Raw genomic sequence first — 22,377 nt, 5'->3', positions numbered from 1 at the left:
TAGCTACTACATCAAAACTATAAAGTTCACACTTTATTTAAAACAAGTGAACAGTCAAAAGAAGAACAATTACAAGCAGAGATGAATACTAAATAACAGTTACAAAGTCTAACAGTTGTATTCAGGTACAGAAATTAATAATTAAGCCTAAATGTAAAAAAAAAAAAAATGTAAAAAATAAATAAATAATGTGGTTTCATCTTTGGTAAAGCTGTATTTTTTGTTTGTTTTATTAATATTAATGTCACAGACAAGTAGGAAAATTAAGGGTGTGCTGTCACTTTAAGACTGACGAAAAAAAAAAAACCCGACAAACATTACATTTCTTTTCCGAACAGGTCAACCATCATTTGAAAGAAACTTTTTCCAATAATAGATTTACCAGATTTCATTGGGTACCCAAATTTGACATTTTCTTCATCACCAAATAACAATTAGCCTAATTCAACACAATCAAAAAAAAAAAAAAAAAAATGATGTGTTGGTTTTACCCAACTTTGGGTAACAAACCCAAACGTTGGGTTAAAAATGTAATTAAAAAATGAAACCCAATGGCTGGGTTTGTCCATGTTAGAACCAAAGTTGGGTTGAAACACATGTTTTTATTCTGTATAAGTTATTTATGGGTTATTTCAAAAATAGCCTCCCTGCTATGTTCTGGGAACATTATTTAATTGCAAAATACAAAACCTAAAAAGAACGTTCCTATATGTTATTTGGTTCTCAAAAAAAAACAAAAAAAACAGCAACCAAATATTAACGTTAAGGGAACATTCTGTGTTTGCCTGAAGAAGTAACAATTGTATTACTTCTAGCAGTAAGTTGTTTTTATTTTTATTTTTTGATGGGAAGAAGTTTGACTTTAGCACACATTCTTTCACACTACCTGGACATGCTCTAAAAAAACCAAAACAATTATTTGATAAGTAATTCTCTTTGTGAACAAATGCCTGTCACATCGGACATAGAGGCTATAGGACAAACAATTTTAATTGTTAATTTAATTGTCCCCCAGATGCATTTGGTGCCGAGACACATCCAACCAAAGCAGTTTCAGTGAAAGAGGGAGACAGTGTTGCTCTGCGTACTGGTGAGACTGAAATACAGAGAGATGATAACATACTGTGGATGTTTGGAGATGAGCGCGTGCTTTTAGCTGAAATCCATTTAAAGAATGGAATCTTCGAGACATATGACAGTGATGATGGGAGATTTAAAGGCAGTCTGAAGCTGGACAGATATACTGGATCTCTCATTTTCCATAACACCAAATCCTCACACTCTGGAGTTTATCATATGAAGATTATCAAAAAAACTGCAACCATATACAAGAGATTCCATGTCGATGTCAGCGGTGGCGCCGGTGAGTAAATCTGTGTTAATATTAAACTATGTTAAAGGTGCTATAAGCGATCTCACGCGTTTTTTAGGCCAAAACATTTTTTTTCACATACCGCAAACATCTCCTCACTATCCGCTCGCTGCATGTCCCCTGAACACACTGTAAAAAAAACACGGTCTCTGCAGACAGCCCACGCTCCACAAACTGCAGCAAAAACAAACTGAGCAACAAACAGAGCGACCTGCAGCACGAAACATAACAAACTGTTCCAGCCAATAACCGACCAGAATGATGTGGGGGTGGGGTTCGGGGGGTTAGTGCGCGGATGAGGAGGAGGGAGGGTCTAGCTAGCCTCCGTTTTGTTTGATAATAATTCAAACATCAACAAGAGGTTACGCCAACCGAGATCGCTTATAAACGCTTTAAACACACTTTTGAAATACCAAGAAAATGTACCAGCTTTACTGGGAAGGCTGGTTTTATTTGCTATTGCAGAGCTTTTTATTGCCCTGTCCAAATTATCCAAATGTACACATTTTTTATTTTATTTAATTTATAATTTTTTTTACAAAAGAGTTTTTTTAGTTTTTAGCATATGAATATGTTAGCCTTAATGTTATCTATAAGCAAGTGTGCTTTAAAACAATGGCAAAACTCGAATTAAGTAGATATAAGCGTTCAAAGCTCAGTCTCTCACTTCCGTCCAATACTTATCAACGATTATAATGACATCATACAGTAATCAGGGTTTCTGTCCAATCAAATGAATGATGTTCAAAAGCCATGACAACCGGAAGTTTAAACACAATCGAAAGGGCTGACACCAGGGGGGTAATCGAGCTCTCGAATAGCGTACCACCCCCGGCAGCCGCCATTGGCTATCAAGCCTTCACCTGCTGTTAGCATTCCATTGACTCGCATTCATTTTGGCGTCACTTTGACAGCGAATAACTTTACATCTGAGGCGTTTAAAGACTACATTTGTCCATTATTTATTTCTAAAGAAACACGACAATGTATAAAAGGCTCCATTACCTTGTATCTTACGTTATGGCCCCGTAGAAGCAGTTTTTGTAAAAATAGGCTAAGGATTGCGTCATAACCACGCGACTCTCTGGAAATTACCGTAGAGACAGGAGGAGATCAAGCTCGCAGTCAATCGGAGGGACGAGGAGGCATAAAGTCCGATAAAGTCAAGGGAGAAGCCCATAGAGAGTCATAAAGTTGCTCCTGCTCCTAGCTCATGGACAGCTCCTACTCACACTCTCCGTCTCTGCGAGATTCGGAAGGGAATGATTCAGATTTCTCTCAGCACAGCTACTAGAAAACTTACAACTGTCAGACAGGCTGCTCACGTCACATCCACGTCGTCAAGCTCAGTTGAGTCTGCGCAGTACGCTCGGCAATCAGGAAATGAGTGCTTCTAATTTGCTTCACTTGTCTCCGTTGAAACCTATGGGGTCGCTGTGTCCAGTAATATACTGTCTATGGCTGACACTCGGGTTACCATGAACGAATATGAAACGCAAATGAGAATAATAGAGGGCGTGGCTTATTTTAAAAGCTCATGGCAGACTGACAGCTGGAGGAGAGTATTTCCAGAGAATGTCTAATATGGCGAGAAGTTTCACTCTCACTACACTTCCGGCTTCTGAACTGGTTGCAGTTCCACTCTGATTCCATATGAGGGCGCTCACAGGACGAGTGCAGAATGAATGGAGGTCAATGGCGGTATACCCCTCAAAATCCACTTTTCTCAGGATATAATTTTTTGTCTAGTAATTTGAATGTTGTATTCGAAAGGAGATGCAAAGAAATTACACATTGCTGGGTGTTAGATTTTTTAGAGTCACTTATTTGCTTTAAAAAAGTCTTTCAAAATGTCAATGACGTCAGAATGCTGACGTCATTAGCAGAATGCTAGCGTGTTATGGGCAACAACAACTCAACCTGTAAGAAATCAAAACGACATAAGTACTCGTTCATTCAACTTTCGACCTAAAACCCATGTTGAACTTGCAAAATCTACAATCACATCTGAGATTTCTCAACGGCAATCGGGTGAAAGAGACAAATTTAGCCGTCTAGCCCCATTGACTCCCATTCATTTTGCACTCATGGCGAGCGCCCCCAGTGGAACTATGGTGGAACTACAACCAAAATTCGGTACAATAGGGCTTAATAGGGAGTGGACAGGCTCTCCGTAGACGGGCTCTGGTATTTCCATAAACTGATATCATCTGAGAAGGAAAGGCATTTCAAAGTGAAGTACATTTTCATATTTTGATTAAAGATTTCAAAGACAAAATTATTTTTGACTTGCATGAATTAATTGTTTACCAAAAGACGAGTAAAATGCACTAACAAAGTAAACAGTCACTTTTTATTTAATGCTTACTTTAAAGATGTCACGATGTCACTTGATTTGAATTAAAGTGAAAATGTCTTAATTAGTGCATAGTGTAAACAGGAGATCCCAACTTCACAAGAAAAACATGCAAAAAGTGAAACATTTAAAGGACTGTGAACAGTAGAAAGACAAACAAACACGATTAAAACAGTTAAATGCTGTTGCTGATGTTCCTAATGCACATCAAGAAGTTTTAGATAACCTGTTTTCTTAAAAAAATAAAAAAAAAAGAATAAAAAAAAGTCTCTTTTATCAGCCGTGCAGATCAATCTTTCCTTTAGGCGACGAGACGCGTTATCTGGCTGACTGACTGTACTGTACCACCCACATACAGTAGCACTATACCTCTCCCGATACTAACATGGTTTCTGTTTCTGTTTCTGTTCTGTTTGTTTTGTTTTGTTTTAGAGTATTTAGTTAATTTATTGGAAACCAATCTGAACTTGTTCCAGGAACTGGGAGTGTTCCTGCAGTAGAAAAACACCTATAGCTAACACTGATCTAATCAGGAACCATCTATTGTTATTATTAAAGGATAGTTCACCCAAAAATTTAAATTAGCCCATGATTTACTCGCACTCAAGTCATCCTATGACATTCTTCTTTCAGACGAATACAACCGCGTTCGTCATTACGTTGAAAGGTTTAGTCTTTCGCCATATCAATGCGTACAGCCGTCTGCCGTAAGATAGTTATTTTAGTCGATAAAGTTTTAAATATAAATATTTTTTCTTACACAAACGCATCGCTTCACTTCAGAAGGCCTTTATTAACCCCCTAGAGCAGTGTGGAGCACTATTATGATGATGGATGCACTTTAATCATGGATAGATGCACTTTTATTATGGATAGATGCACTTTTATTATGGATAGATGCACTTTAATGATGGACAGATGCACTTTAATGATGGACAGATGCACTTTTGAGATGGACAGATGCACTTTAATGATGGACAGATGCACTTTTAAGATGGACAGATGCACTTTAATGATGGACAGATGCACTTTTATCATGGATAGATGCACTTTTATGATGGAGATGCACTTTTATCATGGAGAGATGCAATTTTATGATGGCTAGATACACTTTTATGATGGATAGATGCACTTTTATGATGGATAGATGCACTTTTAAGATGGACAGATGCACTTTTATGATGATAGATGCACTTTTATGATGGATAGATACACTTTTATCATGGATAGATGCACTTTTATGATGGACAGGTGCACTTTTATCATGGATAGATGCGCTTTTATGATGGACAGATGCACTTTTATGATGGATAGATGCACTTTTATCATGGACAGATGCACTTTTATCATGGATAGATGCACTTTTATGATGGACAGATGCACTTTTATGATGGACAGATGCACTTTTATGATGGATAGATGCACTTTTATGATGGATAGATGCACTTTAATGATGGACAGATGCACTTTAATCATGGATAGATGCACTTTAATGATGGACAGATGCACTTTTAAGATGGACAGATGCACTTTAATGATGGACAGATGCACTTTTATCATGGATAGATGCACTTTTATGATGAACAGATGCACTTTTATGATGGATAGATGCACTTTTATGATGGACAGATGCACTTTTATGATGGGCAGATGCACTTTTATCATGGATAGATGCACTTTTATGATGAACAGATGCACTTTTATGATAGATAGATGCACTTTTATGATGGACAGATGCACTTTTATCATGGATAGATGCACTTTTATGATGGATAGATGCACTTTTATGATGATAGATGCACTTTTATGATGATAGATGCACTTTTATGATGATAGATGCACTTTTATCATGGATATATGCACTTTTATGATGGATAGATGCACTTTTATGATGGATAGATGTGCTTTGATGGACTTCCAAAAAAATATACCTATTCACTGCCATTATAAAGCTTGAAAGAGCCAGGACATTTTTTAATATAACTCTGATTGTATATTCGTCTGAAAGAAGAATGTCATATACACTTAGGATGGCTTCAGGGTGAGTAAATCATGGGCTCATTTCATTTTTTTGGTGAACTATCCTTTTAACATTATCTATGGTTATTATTATTACAAATTCCTCAGTTAAAATAGGGAAGATCTATGGTAAGTATTTACAAGGGCTGGTGCAAAAGTAGAATCAAGAGCTTTAAAGCCTTGGCATCCATAAGTTCTTGACCAATCAATCTCATATAAAGTGCTCCTGAAAAACAAGGGCAAACAGCAGATAGAAACATGTTCCGTGACTCCGAGGTGTAATGATGCTTGAGGGATTTTCTGAGAGGTTTACTTGAGCTTCTTTTTGATTTAAAAAGACTAAAGGCACAATGCATTGTTTTATTGTACTGTACAAGCATTTTAATTGTATAACTGCCATTTTATGGTTTCAGTTTTTCTTTTATTTTGATCAAATTAAGTACATATTTGGGACTACTGTTATGCCTTTTTTTTTTCCAGAAAAGAAAAAGAAAAACATTTGGGAATCCATTCCACTGCAAGATATAGTAAAAACTGGTAAGTTAATATTATGATATACATAAATACAGTTCTTTTAAACTGATCTATCAGCAATGCTTCTGTATACTTTTAAGTATTTTGTTCCTGTAATCTATACTGTATTTGTTCGTTTGTTTCTCTTTTTCTTTATAGTTTCATCCTACCTGTTTGCGGGTCTGATTGGACTCGTAATCTTGACATGTGGTTTCTGGTGTATGTGACTTACTAAAAAAATTTTTTTTTAATCTTGAGACTAGTTTGTTGTTGAGAGAAATTGGACACACACACACACACACACACACACACACACACACACACACACACACACACACACACACACACACACACACACACACACACACAAATTATTTAAAAGAAAAGTAATTTCTGAGAAGATCTTAATTATTTGTTCCCAGATATATATTTTGTTATAATCAAGTGAAATTGTTGTATTTTAATGTCTTTTAAGTGTCCAAGGGCCCCTATCTTTGACCAATCAAATCACAGCTTCAGTAAAACCACAACAGTGGAAACAGAAACTCTGTTAAAAGACTTTGGTCTTGTTTTGAAAACTTTAATACTAGTTTTGACAAAACAGGCAGAGTTCGTCTCATTGCAGTTTTGGTTTTAGATCTGTGATAAAATGAAAAAATCTTGTCTTTATGTACATTGTGATAAATTCTGTGTTTAAGTTCATAAGGATATAATATAGCACCTCAAGTGCAATTTTATGTAAACGTAAATATCACATACACAACCTTTGTTTTCTGACTTGCATCTGCTTTAATCAAATATGTCAAATAATTATAGTTAAATGTATTCAATGTTGAGTCTTCTTACAATCGAGAGAGTTCAATATTGCTTGCAATTGCTTGTAACAATCATGTTTTATATTCACAGTTGTTTTTCTAATTTATTAAATATCTTAGATTATATACTTTATGACCATTATCTGTTTTTTTATTTAGTTCTTTTTTTATGGTTAAACTTGCCATGTAACAGAAAATACAGAGTATGAAACAGAAACAGAGTACGGACTGTCCCATATTTTTTTTTTTGTTTTTTTTTTTTGGATTAACCTTCTGTTTCTATGCATTTAAAAAATACTTAGTAAGATGAACTGATCATTTTTTTTTACATTCCTCATATCCTGTGAAAAGAAAAATGTTTGTCATAATTCTGTTTATGACAAATAAACCTGTAATAAAAATAAATTCTGTCATAAACCTGTAGGCCTATGTGTTTCTTTCTTCTGTGGACATAAAAATATATATCTTGATACCCACTGATATTCCAGAGGAGGAGATGGCGGGCGAGTTGCCACAGACCACCTTGACAGTGGATGTAAACAACGGTCGATGTGTTGTCCGTCTGGTCCAGTATATGCTTGTCTCACAGCAAAGGCAGAAACGGCAGAGAGCAAGAAATACTGCTAGCAACTCAACACTGTAAAATAAAGTGTGTTGGATTTACATGATTTAATAGTGTACGTCGGTCCCACATGAATCAATTAAGTTAAACAAACATAATTTGATCATGCAACTTCAACATCATGACATGAAGTAATTTTAAGTGACCCAATTAAGTAGTCTCAAAGTGAATTTTAAAAGGCTCCCATATTTTGTTACTCACATTTACATTTACATTTACATTTACATTTAGTCATTTAGCAGACGCTTTTATCCAAAGCGACTTACAAATCAGGACTAAATTAAGCGAGTCATCATGAAGAGGCAAAAGACAACAACGCAAGAAGTGTTCAGAATACGAAGTTCAGGCATTATTCAGAGTAGCATAAGCATGATAAGTGGGATTTTGAGGGAAAGGTTTTTTTTTTTTTTTTTTTTTTTTTATGAGTTTAGGTGCTCATGGAAGAGATGGGTGTTCAGCTGTTTTTTTAATGTTGTCAGGGATTCAGCATTCCGGATGAGGGTGGGGAGAGTGTTCCACCAGCATGGAACTGTGAATGAGAATGATCTGGAAAGTGATTTTGTGGCTTTCTGTGATGGAACCACGAGACGTCGCTTGTTGATTGATCGTAGGCGTCTGGTGGGGATGTAGGCTCGTAGGAGTGAGTGAAGGTAGGAGGGAGCTGAGCCTGTGATAGATCTGTAAGCAAGCGTCAATGCCTTGAACTTGATGCGAGCAGCGAGAGGTAGCCAGTGCAGAGAGATTAACAGAGGGGTGACGTGGGCCCTCTTGGGCTCGTTGAAGACAAGACGAGCTGCAGCATTCTGGATCATCTCATAATGTTATACTTATTTATCCAATGAGATTTCATTTATTTCAGTACCACACAACTGAATTGATAGACTATAACTAGCTATTAGCCAGCTATACAACATATTAGCTTCTTAATTGCTAAGATTTATGGCGCTTTTCCACTGCATGGTACAGCACGGTTCGGCTCGGTACGGTTCGACTCGGCGCGGAATGGTTCGGCTCGCTTCGCTTTTCCACTGCGTGGTACGACTCGACTCGGTACGGCACGGTTCGGTTCGCTTTAGCTCGGTTGCTTTTCCATTGCAGTTAGTACCGCTTCAAACTGGGTGGGACTGATCGTTATAGTTGCCGCCTCTACTGCCATGACATAATCGTAAACGCGCCACATTTCAAACGCACAACACAGGGGATGGTGCTCTTGATTCTCGGCATGTGGATGTTTTTAAATTAAACGTTCTTATAATGGTTTCCTATATGGAAGGAAAATTCTTAAAGTGTAATTAAACGTTGCGTTCATATTCTGGGCTCATCTGATTTTTTTTGTACATAGCATAGCCTACTTTGTTATGATTTTAGTATCATAATGATTAATAAATGCACGCACAATTATCCGTGAACTTGATTTGAACAAATGCCTTTCAACTTGTGTGTGCAAAATTCAGAATTAAATTAATGTGCAGCAATCTTTACAAATAGAGAGTCTAGGCCTAATGTACTGTTTTAGCCTACTGCCATTGAAAAAGCGCATTTAGTTAATGTTATGTTATTTTTTTCCATCTGCCTATGTTGATTATGAAAAGTGAACAGCACGAGTAGAGAGACATGGAGCGAGTCAGACATAATTTTGACCACTTCATTAAGTTTTGTTTTGTAGAAAGCATTTCTTTAAAGTGAATTTCGTTTTGTATAAATTGTATCTTCATTTTAATAATTTTTTCATCAAACAATTGCCTGGATTGAATAAGATGCAAAATAGACAATTTAATCATTGAGGCGCCCGAGCGGTCACTTGCATTGTACGTTAACTGGAGCGCATCTCATCCTCAAATACACAAAGCTTGAAATGTCTTTAAACGAAATAATTCAAAACAAAAAGAAATAGGCTACTCTCTTATGTAATCCATTATGTGCATTTCTCTCTATAGGCGCGTTTACTACGAATATGGCGATCGTCAACTTCATCTTTGCCATGCACAGACACTGACAGAAAACACTATTTTATAAATAAAAATCAGTGCACGCGTTTTAATAAAATTAAAACTCTAATTGTGATCATTAAAATAGCCTAATTGAATATTAAATATTTTGTGGCCAAGTTTTGCTCATTTATTAATAGTATAGCCTATATATAGGCTATATATAGGCCTAATTTTATTAAATTGAACAAGCGCAAAATTCAGCATTCAATCAAATATTCAAAAAGACTTAATAATAATGTTATTTCAACATAATATCTCGTTATTTCGACATAATGTGCGTGCAACAAGCAAGATGTGCATTTGTAAATCCGGGGACGCGTGCACTGATTTTTATTTATAAAATAGTGTTTTCTGTCAGTGTCTGGCAAAGATGAAGTTGACGATCGCCATATTCGTAGTAAACGCGCCTATAGAGAGAAATAACATTATTATTAAGTCTTTTTGAATATTTGATTGAATGCTGAATTTTGCGCTGTTCAATTTAATAAAATTAAAACTTTAATTGTGATCATTAAAATAATTGAATATTAAATATTCAAATAAGTTTTGCTCATTTATTAATAATATATATATATATATATATATATATATATATATATATACATATGTGTGTGTGTGCCCTCAGAAACTACAGCGTTGGCTGTTGTCTACTGGCTATTTGAATCTAGCGGGTTTGTCTCGTGCATGGTCTCGTGTCGCAAATACAATAGGCTTGTTTGAGATGAGCAAAATCTGCGCAGAACCGATCACCAGTGATCAGCGCGAGATGCATGCCGGTTAGAAATGTGTCCGAGTGCGGTCCGCCTTGCTCTGATGTCATGCTGATGTATGTCAAAAATCTCTCGCGAGCGCTAGGCGGAGGTGTCGGATTCTGCAGTCGGGCGCAGTCTGCAGTCCACCGACTGCGCTGATCAAAAGCATGATGGGAAACGACTTGCTGACGACACAGCTTAATGCTCATTGGTTTAAACAACTGTGATGTATTGTTCTCTTTTGAAATGTTTGATTTTAAAACTCTAATATCATGTTTTATGTGTATACGTTATGTGTGAATATTCCCAAACTATCTGACAGTGCGATCTCTTTGGGTTATGCAATTTAATTTTTATAAAAAAAAAAAAAAAAAAAAAAAAAAAACATGTCTGTATTAAAGAAAAAATTATTGATAAACATGTATTTGGAATGGAATTAAATAACAAGTACTTCGGGTGTCTTGTTCATTTTATTTATTTTCATATAAAAGCAACAGAACTCGAATTACATCCAGTTTATTAGCAACACTGTGCACGAGCGTGAATCCCGCGATATCCATCTTTGATCTCACAGCTGTCAGATCCACTGCGAGAAGAGAGAACTGTCCCGCTTGCCTGCGCTTTTTTCACTCCTCCCCTCACTGCAGCCGCCTACTCTCGGCTACATTTCAGGCGAGGCAAGGCGCATCTCAAACAAGCCTAATGACACTGGTAGTGACGATTCTGTCTGACCAATCAGTGATCTTCAGTGTTTTCACGTCACATTTTAGTATCGGTACGGTACGCTTGGAACCTCAACAGAGGTGGTACCATTTAAAGCGAGCCGAAGCGAGCCGTACCGTACCATGCAGTGGAAATGCGCCATAAGCGAGCCGAAGCGAGCCGTACTGTACTGTACCATGCAGTGGAAAAGCGCCAAAGCGTGCCGTACCGAACCGAGCCGTACCGTACCATGCAGTGGAAAAGCGCCATTACATGCTCCTTCCGCTAAGTCAAAAGCTGACGAATCAGTCCACAGTCTAAGCAAATGCTCCACTCTTCTCCACAATGGTAACCCACTGTAATTTAAATGGTTCTAATAATTCCAATGTAATTGAACATTAAACACAATTACACACAATGAAGTATTTCCCTTTTCTCAAAAATAAAATAAAATAAAATAACACTTAATTTCAACATTTATTCTCTCTTAATTCAGCCATATGCAAAGCATGCAGGGAACTAACAAGCACCGCCCAGTTTCAGTTAATGCAACACAAATCATTCATGTAATCCAACAGAAACGGATTAAGTAAACTTAAATTTTACATATGTTTAAGCAGACTGAACACAATCAATTTTTTGATTTGTATAGCAATTGTGTTGCTTAAGCTCATTTTAATAAAGCAATTTGAACAAGCGGCAAAAATCCTTTTTTTTTCAGTGAATGCATATGCCACTGCAGTCAAGGACCTGCCTAGCAGCCCAAGGCAACATTCCCGTTGCACAGGGCACCCCAGCCGGTGGTGGAGGCATTTGTTGAGACAACGCTAGTTCTAGTGGAGGGCAGACCCAGAAGGCACAATGTCCCAGAGTGGGGTCTGAGTGTGCAGTGCAACACTTACCTGGCTCCAGGGTTTGGCAGAGGGTGCGTGAGAAGGCAAGGCGTCCTCAAACCTCACCCGGCTGACTGCTGGCGATGGAAGAGGGAGCTGAGAGTGGCAAGGCATAGCGTCGCTCACTGTCAACTGCACCCTCTTGTGACGCAGAGAATGAGGAAATTACTCTTTTGTTGAAGAAGTGGGTACCACCGGTCGTGAGACTTTAATTTAGTCGTGAGACCGGTGGTACATAAAACAAAAACAAACTCGACAAAGGATTCTTCAACCCCGGCCCTCCACTGGGGGAAAGAAGAGCAGATCTCCTCATCTCTGGGTCTCTTGTCTCAGGAACGCCACTTTGCCTGACGCTTGGAGGGTCTGGCGGGGGCGAGGCAGGTGGTCCACGTTGTGGCTTTAGTGAACGGTGCTATTTTCCTCTGTCTGCTTTTGTACTGCTAAGAACTGCTGGGCGAAGTTCTCAATGGACCAGCGTGGAAGATGGGGGAGTCAAGAAAGTGATCTCAGCCAGGTTTAACCAGACATGTCGCTCCTGGACAACTAAAGTGGACATCTTTATCATGTCAGCTCCAGTTTGGATCCAGCCTATCATGAAGACTTCAGATTCTGCAACTGCACGCTCGACCTGAGGGATTCCCATATCCTTTGGTTGCCCCACCATCGAGGGTAGTGAGAGGGGAAAAGGCTCTGGAGCGACTTTCGGCAGAAAAAGGGGTAACACTTCATTTCGATAGTCCACTTTAGCTACAAGTAACTTTGGAGCTTCATGTCAACTAACTGTCACTAGAGTATTAGTAGACTGTCTGCTTCATATCTGCTAACACTTTATTGTGTTGGTCCCCCAACAGATATTCTGCTGACTATAAGTCAACTTATTCTCCTAACCCGAACCCTAACCTAACAGTCTACAGACAGTCTACTAATACTCTAATGAGAGTTAGTTGACTTGTCGTTGAAAAGTTACTTATAGTTAGTATAGAATGTCTAAAGTGGACTATCGAAATAAAGTGTAACCGAAAAAGGTGCCTTCCGTGACTTCATTAACTCCTTGTGCACTTCCGGTGTGTGGTGAAGTGCTGAGTCCCAGTTTAGGACCCCAGTAGTATGCCTGATCTAAAGCTGTTCTCGCGATTCTTAATGTAATCAATCAAACTTTAATTTATGTAATAATCTTTTATTTTCATCCTGATTATTTACTTTAACTATCGTTAAAGTGAAAGAAATTGGATTTTTAGGTATGTTTTGCGACATTGTTAATTGTTAAATAAGCAATAAGGCATAACATACGTTTTTTTTTTATTTTATTTTTATTACAAGCATGACCTGTCATAATTAATTCTTAAACGGAATTATGCTTGTACCATATTTGTAATCGAATATTTTTTATCGAAAAATATCGTAGATAGTGAAAAAAAATGTTATCTCTAATCATTTCGGATAGCTGTATGCTATGCTACTATCTAAGCTAACTAAAAAAAACACTAAGAAAGAGAACTGTTTTATTTCACAATCTATAGCTTCGGTTATATTTCGTTCCCTCGAGGTCGAGGATCTTTGTGGAGGGAGGCAGTGTAGCAAGCCTGAAGAGTGCTTCATGTTCTGTCAGGTGTAGGGTTGGGTATCGTTTGAATTGTAACGATTCCAAATTCTGCTTATCGATTCCGAAAAACAACTAACCTTAGATATCATTCACATTTAGTCTTATTGCAAAACATTTAATTGTAGCTGAGACAGTTCAGCGATTTTGTTTGTTTCCTCGAGTGTTTCATGTTCTGTCAGGTGTAATCTAAGAGAAAAGACCAACAACTATGGAACATTCAACCAAGTTCCATAAACTATTGTGTGCAATAAGAGAAATGCTGTGTTCACAATATAAAAGAAATGCCAGGTTTGTGAAGGAATTCTTTAGTGAGAAAGCAAAGACACTCCAAGGCTGCGTTCCAGTCCACTTTTAGACAGACACTTGCGAACATATACACTTGCAGACACTTGCGAACACCCTATAAGCCAGGGTTCACCAATCTCGGTCCTGGAGGGCCGCTGTCCTGCAGAGTTTAGCTCCAACCAGCTCCAACACACCTGTTTGAAAGTTTCTAGTATGCTGACCTTAATTAGCTGGTTCAGGTGTGTTTAATTGGGGTTGGAGCTAAACTCTGCAGGACAGCGGCCCTCCAGGACCGAGATTGGTGAACCCTGCTATAAGTACTTCCCCTCGGGAAATGCCGCCATTTTGAAGTGCGTACCACTTCGTGAAGTAAACGAGGGAAGTTTATATGGACAGACCCTCGTTCCCTCGATTTTGACCGAGGGAGTGAGTCTACTTCATATGTACAATTAAGGCACCTATAATTCCCACAACAATGCAGTACGACTGTGACATCACCACATATCTCGTCTAATCACCACCACCACCACAACAAACAACTCTATGATATATGAATTATATATATTTTTTTAAAACAACCCAAACACACCTATATACATTTTGATGCTGCATTGAACAAATTCTTAAAGGGAAACAAAATGTAATTAATAAATCACCTCCACAGCTGATTCCAAGTGATCAAGGGCTTAGGACGTTCCAGTTCAGCCCATTGCAGTTTCCGCCAGTAGTGGGCACTCGTGCAACATAATCAATGACGTACATCCGAGTGAACGAGACGGAGGGAAGTTAGCGAGTGAAGGGCATGACAATTTTGGACTGGAACGCAGCAAAACTGAACAGCAAAACCAATCAGACAGAACTAGTCGAGTCAGTGACAGTAGAGACTGAGTAAATAACTCCTGATAACATGTGAGTTCAGGGTGAGCCACTAGATGGAGGTGTTGCTCCTCAGACGAGACCACAGAGACAAATCACACTAGAGATTTAAAGACTTTATCGTTCCCTGTTGGAGGAAATGGAGCATCTATATGTTGTGTTTATGTATTTCACTGTGATCTCAAAGTATATTGTAATGTGTCCCAAATCAGTATTTTCTCAGGATAAAGGAGAAGCTGTTTGTTTATTATTGTAGAAAGAAAAAGAAAATGAATGAGTTAATAATAGTATTATTATAACATTAATTTAAAATAATGTTTTAATAATCATAAGTTTATGCGTGGAACAATGCTGAACTAAATTGAAGTGTAATAAAACATGGAGAGACTCTTGAACCTCAGAGTGAGAAACTTTATTGATAAAGGCAAGCAAAATACATACAGAAAATATACAGTAGTAGTAAAATGAGATCTGTTTCTCCATTCACTTTACACTTGTCACTTTTTGGTATTTAAGAGAAGAATATACAAAGCCGTTCAAATAGGATTTAAAAAAAAGCTGACACTGAAAGAGAGCACAAGCACAAATAATCATCAGTATTTATCATGACAATAACAATAGATGAACAAAAACACACTTAAAGAACCTTTAAAGTTCAGCGTTCTGCTTTAGACTTCAATACTTCCTGAAAAAGATAAACATATAGGGCCATAAATTAATAATTATCACAAATATGCATACAAAATCAGTTTGCGAGAAATGACATCATCAATCATGTACCTAATGTGTATATATGTGCTTGATCTCGTTCAGCTCTTCTGGATCTGATCTTATAAACCACAATGATGACAGTAGCCACGCCCACCAGAGCAGAGAGGACCAATAGGATCACAGCTTCAGTAGGACCACAACAGTGGACAGAGTCTGAGGAATAAACACATCAAACTGAGATCAGATCAGTCAATAAACACTAATATCAGCGCTGTCGTACCTGCACATGTGTGACAGAGTGTGTTGATGTCTAGATGTGTGGTCTGGTTGCTGATGGGATTGTTCAGCACACAGCTGTAGGTGTTTTTATCCTGATATTCCACCTCCAGAGGTAGAGAGAGACTGATGCTGAGATCAGACGCACTGATGCTGGACAATACACTGATTCCTTTGTACCAGGAGAGAGTCACATGACTCACATTCACCACTGATGAACACACCAATGAACATGATGATGATGATAATGATGATGAAGAACAGTGTGAAGAGTTACTGCTGATGACAGGAACAGGCAGACGAGCTGGAAAACATGAGAGAATAAAGATGAATGAGTACGAATAAAGATATTCAAGCAGACGAAGAAGAAACATCGAGAGCAACCAAGATTATCAAAAGTAGAGCATTCAAAACAATCTGAAATAGAAAGTTAAATATAAACCTGGATGCTATAAATGTAAAAAAAACAGGGCTAATTAGTCATTTTAAGATTAAAACAACATCTAAATGATAGGACTTTAGAACGACTGCAAAGCTGTACTAAATAAAAGAGGTGAAACTGATATTTAACTCACCATAGACAGTGAGATTGAAAAGAATGATTACATTTCTGAGGATCTTTACTTTATAAACTCCAGCATGTTCAGTTCTGGTGTTTGTGATGGTCAGAGATCCAGTTTGATTGTCCAGCTTCAGTCTGTCTCTGAATCTCCCATCAAGAACATCATCATATACAGTGATTCTGTCGACCCGTTTTTTGATTTCAGCGATTAAAGTGTTTTTATTTCCAAACCTCCACTGAATCACATCATCATCCTTCATTTCATTAAGATCAGAGTTTAGAGTGACTGAATCTCCCTCCATCACTGATACGAATTTCAGTCCTGTATCACCAACAGAGAACAAACAGAAACAGGGTTTGTCACTAATTAAGACTATTAAACAATGGTATGATGGTTAACTAAAGTAAACATTTGAAATTTAAATTTGAAATGACTAAAATCATTAAACCACATAATAAGCACAAAAGCAGCTAAATGAAGCTTGAACTAATAATAAAATCTTGTGGGGATTAAAAAATAAAACATGTCAATCAAAATATTTGACTTACCAATGACAGTAAGACTGACAATCTTGATCTCACTGTTGATCTGTAGTTTATAAAGTCCAGTGTGTTTCATTCTGGTGTCTGTGATGGTCAGAGATCCAGTTTGATTGTCCAGCTTCAGTCTGTCTCTGAATCTCTCATCAGGAACATCATCATATACAGTGATTCTGTCGACCTGTTTATTGATTTCAGCTATTAAAGTGTTTTAATTTCCAAACCTCCACTGAATCACATCATCATCCTTCATTTCAGTAAGATCAGAGTTTAGAGAGACTGAATCTCCCTCAAACACTGACTTCACTTCATCATCACCAAACACACCTGAAGAACAGAGTTTTCCACAGGTTAAAGCTTTAAAATCACTTGATATTGGTTGATGAAGCTTCACTAAAATACTTGTAATCATTAAAATGTGAAATGAATAACATTCTTCAACAGTACAACGACATAGAATGATAAATGAAAGAGAAATAAACAACATATACTTTTCCTACAACTACAATTAATGCTGTTTGGTATTTGAGCTTCATATTGTATTTGATTAAATCCATCCCTAATAACTGATTGTAGATCAAACATTATCTCACAGTTCAATTATTTATATATGGGAATAACAGTGAATGTTAATCCTCTCTAAGAAATTTAACCACTAATTTATCACATGGTACCAGAAAGGAAACAACTGAAACCAGAAAACACATTTAAAACTCACCATCCAGACGCCACAAACACAAGCAGAACAAAACTAATTTGAGAAACATTTTCTTCATTGGTTCACTGAAAAGCCCACGATAGTAACTCTTAATGTCTGAAACACTCAGATTGATCTGAAACACAACTCAACTGAGATATTTATCTGGTTGTGTGTGAATCCTCCCCCAACCTCAGTTAGTTTCCGCTCACACATCCGTCTCCTTTAACATCACGAAAATCAACAAGCTTTTGCTGATCTTACATTTTCAAATGAATTCTGGCCCTGAATGAAAACTAATAGCAGAAGAGTGAAATGTTATATTAGATATCTGTGTCTTGTCATGGTTGCACTGGTTTCTGCACTCATTCTCAGTGCAAGCACTACATTTGATCTGAGAATATTCCTGAGTTTACTATGATGAAGTGTCTTATCTGAGTGTCCTTCTGTGGAATAAACTGTGTCCAGACCTACCTTGTCTCTCTTTTGTTACAGAAGGCCAGACCGATTAACATGAACACTGTGGGGGTTTTCGCTTCAAGCATGGACCACCGATTGGCTGAGATGGAATCATGGGATATTCTGATATTCTGTTCTCCATCAATCATGGCCACATTATTGAGATGTATGTGATGGAATTTGTCCAGTACTGCCATTTAGTACCCAGGGATGACCAATCTCTCATGGATTTGTTCTGGATTGGATTTTTTACACCTTTTACAACTGATACCACCGGGAAATCCGACCCTCTCCCTGAGGCAATATCTAGACTGGGTGTTGTGGATTCATGGCTCTCCCTTTATGGTTGGTGAAGTCAGTGAGATGAATAATAATGATGCCGCTAAGCAGCTATTCTCCGATAGCCAATCCCTTCCCATGCATCAGTCCTCGTCGTCCAGCACCAAACCGGTAACAACCATCAGAGCCAAGCCACCATCTTGTCAGGACGAGTCAGCCAAGCCCAGTTTGGAGAGATCCCCTCCAGTGAGTATTAGGCTTGCTTCTAAATTAGAGGATTTTCCCATCATGTCCATCCGAAGGGCTAGGAGATCAAGATCTAAGTCGGTCCATTTCAAATAAGGAGTCCCTCAGTTTCATGCCAGTCCACAAGTCTGCTTCAGTCCATGAATCTTTTCCAGTCCAAAATTATGTTCCTGTCAAGGCCTGCTCCAGCCTCTGTTCTCCGTCAAATACCGACTCAATCCACAGAGCTCAGTCAAGAATCCACTCAGACCCCAGAGATTCATTACAAGTCCACTTCGGGCCCGGAGCTCAGTCCAGAATCTTTCACAGACGCCATTCTGAGCACCACACTATCCCCAGCTCAAAAGAGGAGGACGAGGAGGACGAACTGGTTCTCCTCCGAGTGTCCTGCGGGGATATTCAGTCCAGTGTCAGCTCTGAGCTAATCAGCCAAGAGTCATTGCTTCTGTCGTCTGCTCTATCTGTGATGGCTACTGCCATTTATGTGTGTTTGGGCTGCACACATCTCACCAGTTTTCATTGAGGTGATGGCATCTATTTCAGATCCCTTTAAAGCAGCGTTCGTTTAGTTATGTCCAGGAAGGCCATCACGGTATACATCGCTTCTTCATTCACCTCTGAACTCATTGACTATCTCGACAGGAGAGGTCGCTATAAAGTCCCCTGACTTGGCCAAGAGTCGAGTCAGAGTTGTGTGTCGCCATTCTGGAGTTATTTTCCTGTTGCAGCTAAGGAAGCCGAATGTAAATCCTTGATTTGCCCAGGAATGGCCAAGGAGATGGCCTTTCCTATTCTCTGTTGACCAAGGAGATCTTTCCAGAGTTGACTACCTGTCCTGTATCTGTCACTGTAGCTTTTCCCAAAGACTCTATCAGTCCTGTTTTGGGCTGGAAAACCATCTCCAAGTTTACAGCCCGTTCTGTTATAACCAAGGAAGATATTCTAGACATTTGTACCTATTTTGCATCAACTTACAAGACCCTCCCTGAGATATTTAACTATTCACGGTTGGCCATAGAAGCCATGTCAAGACACAATATCTGTCCCATTTTGACCAGGGAGGCAGATTATGAATGCTCAGTCTGTTCTGTCCTAGAAGTCATCCCAAGCCCCCTCACCTTAACTATGGAGGCTGTTCTCACTTCCTTAATTTTGGCCATTATATTCGCTCATGGGCTTTTTGTATCTTGATCTCCTGTCTTGCCCGGCCTGCCATGGTGTCCAATCCTGACGTCAGTAGTTCAGGCAGATATCCATCAGTCCGCAAATACCAGAGTCTTCCGCCCGTCCACCTATATGCAAGACCTCAGTCAATCAACCGATTCTCCTGATGATATCTGTTCTGCTGACACTTCAGATGGCTATTCGATCCCTGTTCTAGCGTTCCATGAGATCTTGAGTTGCTCAACATATCGGAACCCAAAGAGACTCGTATGTTCTGCGTATAGGGTCATCAGCTGGGGGCGGGGGCGGGGTGTCATGGTTGGCCGGCTTCTCCCTCATTGCTGCACTCTCTTGCTCTCTTGCACTCACCTCCACACTCATTCTCCCACTCTCAGGGTATGTTTACCCGACAATGATATGCCTAAAGTGGAGACATTTTTCCTTTGAGTTTACCATTTACAGACGACACCATTGTCAAAACGATCTCCATTCATATGACTTCGCAAAAAAGCTAGGCTGATAGATGGTGATGAAACACTATAGACTGACCACGTAACACGCATGTGCATCTGCTATGCTCCACAGAGACATTGAGTTAAGCACTACTCTTGTTATGGTTTTGCACTCTGATATGCTTGTTATACTAATTTAAAGTCCTGGTCTACGTGGAAGCTAAATAATATTAAACAGCAATAATAATCTTCCTGCATTGACACACTTGTAAACACTGAACTCACTTAAGCTGGACAATGACATTTCCTTCTAGATCTGCTGTACAGCCAAAACAATCTTTGTTGCATTATTTTCCTATTATCACTGTAAATCTGCTTTGAAACAATCTGTATTGTAAAAAGTGCTATATAAATAAAGGCGACTTGACTTGACAAGCACTACATTTGCCTGACTTGGTGATCTGAGAATATTTCTGAGTTTACTATGATGAAGTACATGAAGTGTCACATCTGAGTGTCTGTAATGTGCCGGAGAGAGCAGGTGAAGGTGAGGATCTAAATACAGGGTCAAAATGTGTTAATAAAGTAACACAAGGTAAATAGATAACAAAGAACTCAAGGAACAAAGGAACAAAACCACAAGGATCACAGAAGCAACAATTACATGTAAAACAACTGAAGAAGAAACAAGTGAAACACAAGGGCTATAAATACACAGGGGCAAACAAGCTTAGGTAATGAGAAAACAAGATACACCTGGGGAGTTTAATCAACATGAAAAAATACATAGAGCTACAAAACAAGACAGGAAAAAACAAAAGTCCACACAAGACAAGGGGAACACAAGACCTACCTTTTATCTTTTGTTACATATCTACTGGTGTGTAGTGAGCTGTTAATCATACTTTAATAACCTGTTTAGATTTTTGTTTAGATTTTGTTAAAATTTTTGTTCAACATATCGAATATCTCATGGACAGCTGACTCCCGAAGCTTTTCGTATTCTGTGCGAATAGTTTGCAGCAGAGATAGAAATGAACTTTTCCACTATGGTTAAATTGATTTGTACATTTTTTGGCCATTTTTACATCTAAAAGGGATTTCTTCCCCTCATTAAATGCCCAAACATTTATGTAAAAGTCTTACACTTAATACATTTTTTTAATTAGAATAACAAAACACTATAGGATTGATACCAATCAAATAAAATCAGTATCAACAAAATCCATCTTTGCACTGCAGAAGACAGCCTGTTTAATGCAGCTCAGATGTGGCATACGTGCATGCTGACTGGAATTGCACAAATAATGTTATGATATTGTTTTGAATACAACTTGAAACATAAAACCTATTTTAAAAATGAAATGATACTTTAAATATGAAACTGAAACCACCAGTATGTGGTGGCAAGTCTGTGGCTGCTTCTGAAATTGCATACTCCTGAGTAGGTACTTCATTTTGAATAAGCAATAACTTCACTACCGTTAAGAAAGGATGTTCTATAGTATGAAAGTAATCCAGACGTACTTCATTCACCATGCTGTCATTATCATGTGGCCTACCAGCATCAGTTGTGTCGCTTTACTGCCATTCACAAATCCTCTCCCGTGGCCTCATGGGATGGTAAAGTATCCATCATATGCACACTTAAGAATCTCGCTGGAAGTAGTACAGTGCATTCAGACATACTTCTTTTGTCACATTCTGCTTTTCACCTACTATATAGTAGGGAAGTATGCAATTTCAGATGCAGGCGGTGACTGAATGAGTGACTCACTGAATCATTCATTTAACTTCAGGAACGATGCAAGTGACTGTATTTAATAATGGGTCTTTGAATCATTGACTGTGGATTTATTTGAAATTATATTCGTTGTGAAAAAGAGCAGAAACATAATATTATGTCCAAAATGTAACTCAATGTTAACTTGTTTGTTGAACTGTTGCAAAAACCAGTATCACATTTGCAATCATGCTGATGTTCTGGAAAAAAGCACTCTTGCTCGTGTGAAATTGCTTAACTCTGTCATGTGACACAAGTATAAAAAATATATGAAAGGTCTTCCAGATTTTATCCTCATATCTTGATTTTTGGGGGAATTTACACTGCATTAAAATAGGGTACATCACGCAGTGAAAGCGTGCACTATTGAAGTGTACGTGCAGGAGTTTATCGTAAAACGCTCCACAAA

General features: G+C 38.2%; 1 protein-coding gene and 1 long non-coding RNA gene across 2 annotated transcripts in view; one reads left to right on the top strand and one right to left on the bottom strand.

Annotated features, from left to right (window-relative positions):
- LOC311295061 overlaps positions 1–22,377 on the top strand; it is a 262,848-nt gene that overhangs the window by 59,681 nt on the left and 180,790 nt on the right. The gene's annotated exons all lie outside the window — the stretch shown is intronic.
- LOC311295017 (uncharacterized protein) overlaps positions 15,230–22,377 on the bottom strand; it is a 69,579-nt gene continuing 62,431 nt past the window's right edge. Inside the window, exon 6 of the mRNA XM_084416187.1 lies at positions 15,230–15,484. Coding sequence (XP_084272313.1) covers positions 15,468–15,484 — 17 coding nt within the window. The 3' untranslated portion in view covers positions 15,230–15,467. The remainder of the gene's footprint in view (positions 15,485–22,377) is intronic.

This window comes from Rutilus rutilus (genome assembly GCF_951802725.1).
Source record: "Rutilus rutilus genome assembly, chromosome: 8".
Taxonomy (NCBI): Eukaryota; Metazoa; Chordata; class Actinopteri; order Cypriniformes; family Leuciscidae; genus Rutilus; species Rutilus rutilus.
Note: the sequence above shows the minus strand (reverse complement) of the source record. Positions and strands in the feature narration are given on the sequence as shown.